Here is an 11758-nt window from a genome sequence, read left to right on the forward strand (position 1 = left end):
CCACACAGGCTTTTGTGGAAGAATCTTGGGGATGCCTTCATCCAGCAGTGGATTGAAAAAGACTGAAGAAGATGATGATGATGTTGCCGGGGGGTTGCAGCGCAAACGAGGATCAATAAAATACAATTGGTGATTCTATATTTGGGAGAAAACTGGGGTAAAATCATTGGTGACGACTAAATTATATTAAAAAAAAAAAAAAAAAAAAAAAAAAAAAAACACAATAGGAACTAACTTAAAAGGCTAACTTGGCTGCTGGCACTTCCGAAATAAACAACACCAACAACACTAACAAAAACCTGAATATTACTCAACCAGGACTGGCTCAGACTGCTGTATGATAAAAAATAATTGAAGAAAATTTTAGTTATATCAGCATTCAATAAACTGTAGTAGAAACTGAAAGTATCAAAGAGTGAATGTGATTTTAAATACTTCAAAATTTAAAATGGATTGTGAATTCCTGTATTTTATTAGCAACAACAACAAAAAAAGACTAGTAACTATAGTTGTAATATAACTAATAGTGACGGCAAAAAAAAAAAAATTAAATAAATTTTAAAAAAGTGTGCTTGGAGTCACTGTAAATTATTGCGTTATTCATGTCCCTGGGCCATGATTGGGTTGTTCTCAAGCAGATATTCAGATTCCTGGGGATCTGTTCAGATATCTTTGAAAGAAGCCAACATGGAGACAGCGGGGAAAGTGAGTGCAAAGTGTATTTTTTTTTATTTTACACAACATAGTGTAAATACGAAGTATCATATATGTAAAAATAGTTACAGCAGTATTTTGTTAATGTCGTTATAGAATTTTCTATAGAATAAGCCACACAGCTGTGAAAAGACAATTTATTAGGGCAGTCGTCATGCTTCACTGTAAATTGTTAACCGTGGTCCTTGCAAATGCTGTGTTTCATTGATGCTGTTGTTTAGCAGTTACGGTTCTTGATAGACTAATAATCTAATTGGTATTTACAGTGCTTAAATAAAACACTGATTTAACTAAGATGATCCATGAACATTTTACAATTTGCATTAAACAAAAAAAAGTTGGGAAACGTTAAATAAATTAGTTTGTTTACAGTAGTATAGGCTTCAGAAATGTTTGCACTTGACCACCAGATTAAGGGCTGTGAGGCAGTAGCTGATAAAGCCTAGGTAAGAGTCGAACTAAGAAAAGAAAGAAAAGACGTGGTCAAAACTTCCAATATAGAATATCATTAACACGTGATTTGTTTTTTTTTTTATCTACAGAAGGAAAACAAACATTTTGTATAGCTTTTTGCTCTTGCAAATACCCAGAATTAAAAAATCTCATATATTATATCTATATATATATATATATATATATATATATATCTATATATATATATAATATATATATATATATATATATATATATATATGTACAATCTGAAATAGTTTAGATAAGTTCCAAAAACTTGGGAGCCACAACAACCAGGTTCATGCAAACCATTTGAAGTAAACTGTTCTGATTTTCCCAGATTAAACTGGTTTAAACTACAGTGGTGCTTTGTTAATTATTACTTGCAACCAATATGTGCAAAGTCCAGTTTGAAGGGAAAAAGCATGCCAAGAAAACTGGGTAAGAAGAGTATTAAACATATCACATTAATGTTTCTGCTAAAAAAACAAAAAAAAGCAGTGCCATGTGGAGTGATTGGTAGTGGCAGTAGAGCAGTGGTTCTGAAGGTTGGTGCCATGGTACTGCAGTGGATTACCAGTGTGCCATAGTTCACCACTGCAATGCTGTCTGCCAAAGACCATTCACTAGCTACCCTTGTGCTTCCGTTGCCTCTCGGTATCCACCACTATCGTTACGCTGCATTGCCATTAAAGATCATTTGATGAGGGAAACTTGCTCAAAATACATTATCCTCAACCTCCCCTATTTTAAATATTGTTAGGATCATTCAGTCTGTTGATTGTGCTTTAAAGATGCATTTTGGTATGATGAAATAGCGACAGATGTTTTTGTCAAAACAACAAATTCCAGAGGTCTGGAAACATGTTAATATTTGGTTTAGCCCTCTTACAATAAATACTGTAGGAGTACGATGTTGTAGTTGTGTATCAGTGATATGAGATTATCTTGGTGTAGTTAGATCATCCAGGTAATGTTTTTTCATAGCCTTTGTTGAAATGTTGCTGAATAATAAGTCTGCTGCCTCTGATTACACCGTGTAACAATTTTTTTTTTTTTTTTTTTTTTGGTTCCTGGGTAGTAAGTGTTATTTCCTAATTGCTTATGCCTCAAAAGTATAGAAAATGGCTATTATTCCCCACAAACTTTGCTTTTGTGACCAGGACAGTGATATTTTGAAATTTAACTATTTTCCAGAACATTCCAGATAGATTCAGTGCTGAGTAAACTTTCTAGAACTTTCCCGTAATATAAATAGTAGTATAAATACAGGGTCCTTAAGCCCACCAGTTCAGTTTAGTTCTAGCTGCCTAAGTGGATACATATCTGCATTTTTCTGAGATGGCATCAAGAGGCTGCAAGCATCCGGCAGACGCATTTTGCTATGTCTGCGGCCAATTTATCAAGACAAGAGCGAGAAAGTACTCAGTGGAAGCATCTGCTAAGATGTGTGAGGCCTACAAGGCATATTTCGGCAAGCCTGTCGGGGATCAAGACAAACACTGGGCACCTCATTTCACCTGCGAGCACTGCAAAAAAACTCTGGAAGGTAAGATGGACAATTGTTGCTCGGAATTTTATGTTATAAAATTTGTTAAAATTTTTAAAATTGTAAAAGTTTTTAATTTTAAAATGTTTTACAATTTTCAATGTTATTGAAAAAATATATATGAAAAATGTTGTGAGAATCTCTTACACATTAGTCATGGGTGAAATAAATGTATTTTTGTAGGATGGTACAGAGGGGAAAAGAGAGCCATGAAGTTCGCTATCCCAAGAATTTGGTGGGAACCCACTGACCACTCAAGCAACTGCTACTTCTGCATGGTGGACCCTTCCAAACGTCGGACTGGCAAGAATGCACCTGCTATCGCGTATCCGGACCTTCCTTCATCTATCGCCCCGGTGCCACACTGCCCTGAGCTCCTCGTACCCACTCCTCCGGAGAGAGAGCAGCCGTCTTTAGAAGAGAGCAGCAAATTAGAGAGCGAGGAAGACGTTGTAGATCCAGATGACAATTTCAGAGGTGGAGCTGAGGAGAGAAACCCATGCTACCCCAACCAAAAAGACCTCAACGACTTGATTAGAGATCTTGGTCTCACCAAGTCCAGTGCCGAGCTTTTGACATCTAGACTCAAGTAGTGGAACTTGTTTGATGAAAGTGTGCAAGTCGCAGATCAGAGGAAGCGTCACCAACCTTTTTCCAACTTCTTCACCCGTCAAGATGGGCTCTGCTTCTGCCACAATGTGACCAGTCTGTTCGAGGCAATCGGAATCGCCTGTAACCAGAATGAGTGGCGCCTCTTCATTGACAGCTCATCCAGGAGCCTCAAAGCCGTGCTGCTCCATAATGGTAACAAGTACCCGTCTCTTCCCCTGGCTCACTCGGTGCACCTCAAAGAGGATGACAACAGCATCAAGACCTTGCTGGACGCCTTGAAGTATGATGAGTATGGCTGGGAGGTCATAGGAGACTTCAAAATGGTGGCATTCCTGATGGGTCTCCAAGGCGGTTTTACCAAGTTTCCCTGCTATCTTTGCCTTTGGGACAGCAGGGACACCAAGGCGCACTACCACAGGCGGGACTGGCCACAGCGGACCGAGTTCTCTGTGGGGAGGAACAGCGTCAAGTGGGAGCCACTGGTGGACCCCCGGAAGGTGCTGATGCCACCACTGCACATCAAATTGGGCCTTATGAAACAATTTGTCAGAGCTTTAGATAAGGAGTCGGCAGCCTTCAAGTACCTTCAAGACTTCTTCCCTAAGCTGTCTGAGGCAGTGGTCAAAGCCGGTGTCTTCGTCGGACCACAGATAAAGAAGATCCTGGAGTGCAATGAATTCCCCAAGAAGCTCACTAGTAAGGAGAAAGCGGCTTGGAACAGCTTTGTCGCAGTGGTTCGGGGCTTCCTGGGCAATCACAAGGCCAAAAACTATGTGGAGCTGGTTGAGACTCTGGTGAAGAACTACGGCACAATGGGCTGTAGGATGTCCCTCAAAGTCCATATCCTTGATGCTCATCTTGATAAATTCAAGGAGAACATGGGAGCGTACTCGGAGGAGCAAGGCGAGCGCTTCCACCAGGATATACTGGACTTTGAACACCGCTACCAAGGACAGTATAACGAGAACATGATGGGAGACTACATTTGGGGGCTAATTCGAGAAAATGATTTACAGTATAATCGTAAATCTCGAAAAACTACTCACTTCTAAATCTTTTGTAGTCATTTTTGTTTTACTTTAGTATAAATACATGTTATTTTGGATTCATATGTTGTTTTTTTCTGACTTTATGTGAACGAAAAGACATAAATTCGTCCGTTTTCTCTTTGGAAATAGGTAAATTTCAAAATGTCACTGTCCTGGTCACAAAAGCAAAGTTTGTGGGGAATAATAGCCATTTTCTGTACTTTTGAGGCATAAGCAATTAGGAAATAACACTTACTACCCAGGAACAAAAATTGTGTTACATAGTGTTATCTGCGATGGTTAAAGCAATCTTAGATACACGATATCTTGTTACATCGTTTATAACTTGTTGGTATACAATCGGAAAGAAGATCCATATTGAATGCTGTGCTTTATATTCCAAAAGAAAGTAAAAGGAACACAGTGCAGTATTGTTTCTGGCAAAATTATTTGTGGTGTTTACTGTGCATTCTTGTGCAGGTTATCAAATGCAAGGTGGCTGTTGCTTGGGAGCCAGTGAAACCCCTGTTTACTGTGCATTCTTGTGCAGGTTATCAAATGCAAGGCGGCTGTTGCTTGGGAGCCAGTGAAACCCCTATCTATTGAACAGGTGGAGGTGGCACCACCGAAGGCTCATGAAGTTCGCATTAAGGTAATAATTATTATTCTGTTGCATAATAATGCTCTGTCTGTTATTTATTCCAAATCAGGATGCATGTTCATTTACTAGTAACCTAACCTTGTTTTGGACAGATACAGGCACACCTTTATGCATTTTAGTATTTTAATTACGGACTAACAATTCCATAGCCAGCTTCAACTGACTGGTTTGTCCAGTCCAGAAAATCCTAAATAGGATGGAGCTGTCACAAATTCTCTTTTGTTTTTCTCTCCAGAGGTTCACTTAGCATGAAACAAGACTTCTGCTGTCGATTTGTATTGCTAATGGCTTTTTTTGATCAGCATTTCTAATTTTCAACTGTATAAAATGTCAAATATGGCACAGTGTAGTTTAAGAATGAGCAGCTGACTACATTATACATTTAAACTTGTGTTTTTACCAACCAGATCCTTGCTACTGGAGTGTGTCACACGGATGCTTACACTCTGAGTGGAGCTGATCCTGAGGGTCTCTTCCCTGTGATTCTAGGACACGAAGGAGCTGGAATTGTGGAGAGTGTTGGTGAGGGAGTGACCAAATTCAAACCAGGTAAATCAGTTGTCTTTAAATCAGTTGTCTTTACAGTCGCATACTGTCCGTAGATTACTCTGCTTTCCTGTTTGTTGTAAATTCTTTGATTTCTGAGAACATCCTCCTTTCTTCTCAGGGGACAAAGTGATCCCTCTGTACATTCCACAGTGTGGAGGGTGCAAGTTCTGCAAGAATCCCAAGACCAACCTGTGTCAAAAGATCAGGTAAGCAGCCTGATATAAATTCTGAGCGCATACTACAGTGCTCCCCCTTTATAACACTGTAGTCAGGAGACATTGGTAAGACCATGCATTCGCTCTTATAACAAGAATACACATGCTAGTGAAATACAGAGTTAGACCTAAAAGATGAGGACAGTACCGTAAAATGCAGTTTGTTCAAACTTGCTAAGTTATAGCGGAGGTTCCACAGGTGTAGTGCTCAATCATCTCTGGTTGAAACATCCTTACTAGCAGCTAGATGAAGACTCTGCCCAAGCGCGTCGGCCCAGGATAACACAATTTACACGCCATCGCTTTTGTGATCTGGCAAGGGCAAATAAAATATCTGATCTAGCAGCAGAGATTATTGCAATTGGCTGTTTACCAGTCCAGGTTGTGGAAGGACAAGGATTGACCATATATCAGGGGTGTGCAGTTGATTTATTTTTTTTAATTGCTTTATGGAATTGAGATTTGTCATGACGTTTTCAGTTTTGTAACTGCTGAACTCCTGATTGTTAATGATGTGTGTGTAACCTGTCATGTTTCTCTGCATTTTTTACTTTAATCTTTTTATTTTTTTTATTTTTTTTTACCGCGATGCACAGTATTTACAGTTGGCCCATTAAATTCTGCAAAGACAAAGTAGTTTTTTTTTCATTTTATTTCTATTTACAATGTTATTTAAACAGTATAACATTTTACAGCTATTTTTCCTCATCTAACATCTTGTCCCATGATGGCTAACTGGAACACTGCTGCAGCAGGGTGATCCTGCTTTCATACCCTGATGGATTTTTTTTTTTTTTTCACTGAAAAATAAATACCTAAATCAATGAATACCAAAACACATTGCAATGAGATTTACAGTCTGTGTTTTATTTTAAAATATAATATTTATATATATATATATATATATATATATATATATATATATATATATATATATATATATATATATATATGTGTGTGTATATGTATATATATATATATATATATATATATATATATATATATATATATATATATATATATATATAACAGACTCTATATATATATTTCATTTCTATATATAAAAAAACAGACTCTGAAATATAGAAGCAATTTCATTTCTATCATTTAAACATATTTCTCAGTCTCCATGTTTTAATAGTCTCGATGGATTGTGCATGTCCAAAAAATAACTAATATCGCGTCTGTTCAGATCGCGATACAGAGTTTAGAATATAAGTCAGTTAACGTAATCTAAAAAATATGTAAATATGGTAAATAGCAAACTAGGTTAGCAACACTAAAATCGAAAGAAAAAAAAGCATTACATTTTTTTACCACGGAAAGTTATCTTGTAATGCTTGTCATCTTTTACGTTTTTTTAAACATCCCAACAAGCACTTTACCACGAAGTGTTATAAATTACACAGCATGATTTTTTTTTTCAAATCCACTAATATCTTAGCCACTATGGTGGTGGTGTTTTTTTTTTGTTTAAACTTTATTAGATTGCAGCATTTAAATGTCCGGTTCATGTATTAAGAAAGCAGTACCGCTTATTTGCTAATTTACAAAAAACGTAAATAACACCTTAAATTTAAAATACCAGCAGCTCTCATCGCAGCCATTTGTTGATTTCTTTGTAACCAATAGAAGATCAGCTTCTTCCACAGGGTGGGACATAAACACTTTTTAAAATGTGTGTTTGCTAGACTTACACATTCCAGTTTTCAGAAACGTGCATGGCTCTCTACAGATACCCAGTTTGTCTTTCTAGCAACAGAACGTACATAGGACAATTAAATTAATAAAAACTACTTGTCCGACAAACAAAGCATAACAGCAAAACTTGTACGTCACACAAATCTTGTTGCCGCGGGCGATACGAATTGCACACCCTGTATATATGCCAATATTAAAGTAAAAATGTGAGTTAAAGTAAAGTTAGTAATATTTGAATGAGTCACAAGAGTACTTTTATTAAGTATGGATGTTATTAATCATTTAACCGCTAAATGATCGGATATTTGAACACTTTACATGTATATTAATTTAAATGTAGATTTACAGTCTTTAGTTTCAATCATATCTCTTTTCCATATTGGCAGGATTACCCAGGGTCAAGGTTTGATGCCTGATAAGACGTCCAGGTTTACCTGCAAGGGGAAGTCCATCTTCCACTTCATGGGGACCAGCACTTTCTCCGAGTACACTGTAGTGGCTGATATTTCTGTGGCTAAGGTGGATGACTGTGCCCCTCTTGATAAAGTCTGCCTGCTCGGCTGTGGCATTTCCACTGGGTACGGAGCTGCACTCAACACTGCCAAGGTTACTGTTGCATTTTTGTTTTGGGGGTTTAAAAGATTCCTGCAGGGTTTTTTTTTTATTTTTTGTAAGTATCATAGCTGTAATGGGAAGTATTCCATATTGCTGTGACCATCCTGCATATCTGTAGCCACATAAGTGAGTACTGGGAATGTTTTGAGATGAGGCAAAGTTTATTTTGTAATTATTTCACAGGACCTTCAGTCATCCAATCGTAGTTAAAGCCCTGTGAATTTAAATCCTATCGACCTATGTTAAATGCATACTACAGTAAGCATGGCTAGTTACATTGTTCCTTCAGGGGCTCTCATTTCCCAATCAACAGGTTGAACCTGGCTCTACCTGCGCTGTGTTTGGTCTGGGAGCAGTGGGTTTGGCTGCCATAATGGGATGTAAGGCAGCAGGAGCATCTCGGATAATTGCTGTTGATATCAATAAAGACAAGTTTGAGAAGGCAAAGGAGTTTGGAGCTACAGAGGGTCTCAACCCCCAGGATCACAGCAAACCTGTCCAGGAGGTGCTGGTCGAGATGACGGACGGAGGGGTGGACTATTCCTTTGAGTGCATCGGCAACGTCGGGGTTATGGTGAGTTCACATCAAACTTGGCTGTCCTCATTATATTTTGTTGGTGTATGAAGCAAAGGTAGGGTTGGGACTACAACCAGCGCATTCTCTGGATTTATCACACCAACAGGACTTGGAATTCTGCAATTCCAGAATTGAAGAGGACAATCCATTGTTTGACCCACTCCTGTGTTTGATAAAGCCTTGCTGAAATGGGCTTTAAGATAACCAGTTGCCAGCCGTCTGGCCCATGCCTAATGCAGTATAAGTACAAGGGTTGAGAAACTGATTTTATCAATATTGTTCAGTTTTTTTTTTTTTTTTTTTTTAATCAAACCATGCCTTGACATACCAAGCCCACAGGTTACATACACAGTTGACATAAGTAAATACATACCCACATTTGAAAGAACATCTGTTCTTTTTTTGGAACCATACATATAACTGGCAAAATGAGTGGGGTAATACTACATCACAACTCTGCCACGGCCTGACCAATCACGCACATGAACCCCATTGTGCACGTGGGCTATTCTCCACACAATTCTTGTTCTTGTGCTGCACAATTCTGCTGCCATCTGGTCTAAGTTTCACAAGAATTACATTTTATAGAGGTATAATTAAATGCTATATTTTGAGAAAGTATCTGTTTGGAGGAGTGTAATGGAAATAAACTAACTGTTTCAGAGGTCTGCCCTGGAAGCGTGTCACAAAGGCTGGGGAACTAGTGTTATCATTGGTGTGGCAGCATCGGGACAAGAGATCTCAACCCGTCCTTTCCAGCTGGTAACAGGACGCACATGGAAGGGAACTGCCTTTGGAGGTGAGAGATTCAGTCTGAGAAAATCGTCACTGTCTAAAAGAGTCAGTTTTGTACACTGTTGAGCTTCAGAATCTATTATATATATTTGAAAAAGGAAAGCTGCTGAGTACCAAAAGGTGCAATCAAAAAGAAAAGGGCAATGTAGGTACACAAAAATGTGAATTGATTAAAAAAAAAAAAAAAAAAACGGGACTTTCGACTACTTCAGCTGGATGGAAAAAGCAGGGCTTTAATTAATAGAAATGTTATGAAGTTCTCAGTTATACAAAAATGTTATGTTTGTAGTGAAAATACTGTATTGAACCCCTATTCTTATACAGTTAATAAAGTTGTTTGGGTGGGTATTTCAAAATAGTTACATTAAAACACTTGGCCCTTTTTTTCATTTATTATTTTCTATAAAATTTCCTGGGAATGTACTGGTGTGGGTTTTTTTCATGTAACATGGGGTCAGATGGAGAATCAGAAAGCTGTATTTGCGTGAATGTGAACAGCTGTCTGAATGGCCTCTACAGCTATGGTATGTCAAAGAAACAGTATATGAACATGTATTTAACATGCCTGTATTTTTAAATGTATTCAAAACTGTATTTATATAAATCAGCACCTCTCCAAAGCAAGGCACAGGTAAACAGGCTTGCCCTACCCCAGTAAACATTAATAGCATTATAAAAACAATAAACATAATAGCAATGAAAGTAAACAATGGTGTAATCACTATTGTATCCAATTAAAACAAGCTTAGACTGCGATTTTATAAAGGAGTTCAACTCTTAAATTGAATCTGACAAGAGATTGAACAGTACTGGGGAGTGTAAGTAAAAACTGTAATGTGATTTGTGTATGTACTTTGCATGCGATATGCCTATGTAGGTAGAAATGGTTCCATCTGCACCTCCTATTTTAACTTTACAATAATTATTTATTTTCCTGTCTTGCACTATATTTTGGGTGATCTTTGTGTTTGCTTTTTTACAGGGTTTAAGAGCGTGCAGAGCGTACCAAAGCTGGTGGCTGACTACATGGCAAAGAAAATCAAGGTGGACGAGTTCATTACCCACACTCTGCCCTTCGACAAAGTGAATGAGGGGTTTGACCTGATGCATGCTGGTAAAAGGTAAAATACCACCCGGTAAAAATAATGATCCATCTCACATGACCCAAGATGAAGCATTAGATTTAACCCTTTGCAGTCCATTTATTCCGCGCTTGTCAGGCGCATTTCATAGCAGCTGTTTATTTTACACACGCTGTTTAAAAACAGGTTTTAAAGGCATTGAATCAAAAAGGACACTCGGTACTGTATCTCCAGCCAAGCCCCACCCCTTGTTCGCTATATTTTTCACATACCTCTTTATAGACGTGTATAATGATTAATCCTCTCCTGATCACTCATTTTATCACCAAACTCAGTAATGTGATCCAAGTCATTATTTTATTATTATAACATCTCAAAAAGCTCTGTAAATGTCTGATATTCTTTAGAGCGCTGGATGCAGAAGCAGCTCTCTCCTTTATGTCCGTGTTATCTCTAGTGCATGGGGCTATGAGATACGCCCCTTTTTTTTTTTTTCCTTTGATCTCACTCGGCCATTGAAAGGTTTTCTCTACTTTTTTCCGGAGAAAAAACAACTAGAGACCTGTGTTTTACATCTTTTTGATGTCGGACTGGAAAGGGAAAATTGGAATGACGGAGCTGGTCCGACATAGGACCGCAAAGGGTTAAAACAGTGATCTATCCACCTGTTTACCCTACTGTTCTGTAAACTACTTCCAAATACATGTAACATGTTGTTCATTATTGAAATGCAAGGAGAAATCTAGAGGATTACAGAACCGTTCCCCAATACAAAACTATTTTAACACCACCACATAAGGTGTATGAAAATGGATTTAAAGCATTGGCTAGTACTCCTTTTACATGCTCATTGGGGTTGTGTCCCGTTTAGATTAGTGTTGCATGTAATTGGAGCTATCTCTTACAGCCTTGTTTAAATGTTCTCTTTTGCAGCATCCGATCGGTCTTGACGTTTTGAATTCTCTTCTACTGGCAAGCAGTCATGAGTGCAGTTGCCTTCTCCACCCATGTTCCAGCTTGTTTTAAATGTTTTGCAAAACCCAACTGCCCTAATCCTAACAAATCCTGTTTTTTACACTGTGGTTGGTCTATAAATGAGATCAGCAGCTTTCTTCGATTGTGGGAGTCGTTTGTAGAAAAAGCTTACTGTTTTATTGCAACCTGTCTGAATTAGTAAATTGTATTAAAGCACCAGTTTCTTTTTCAC

At 38.0% G+C, this 11758-nt stretch overlaps 1 protein-coding gene across 1 annotated transcript; it reads left to right on the top strand.

Annotated features, from left to right (window-relative positions):
• Window positions 1-268: 268 nt before the first annotated feature.
• LOC121322373 (alcohol dehydrogenase class-3-like) lies at window positions 269-11757 on the top strand. Its single transcript, XM_041262234.1, has 9 exons — window positions 269-705; window positions 4907-5008; window positions 5425-5566; window positions 5685-5772; window positions 7869-8088; window positions 8411-8671; window positions 9338-9473; window positions 10452-10590; window positions 11485-11757. Exons 1-9 carry the CDS (start codon window positions 616-618, stop codon window positions 11507-11509), a joined length of 1203 nt encoding a protein of 400 aa, XP_041118168.1. The 5' UTR covers window positions 269-615; the 3' UTR covers window positions 11510-11757.
• The last annotated feature ends 1 nt before the right edge of the window (window position 11758 follows it).

This window comes from Polyodon spathula, chromosome 1 (genome assembly GCF_017654505.1).
Source record: "Polyodon spathula isolate WHYD16114869_AA chromosome 1, ASM1765450v1, whole genome shotgun sequence".
Classification (NCBI taxonomy): domain Eukaryota; kingdom Metazoa; phylum Chordata; class Actinopteri; order Acipenseriformes; family Polyodontidae; genus Polyodon; species Polyodon spathula.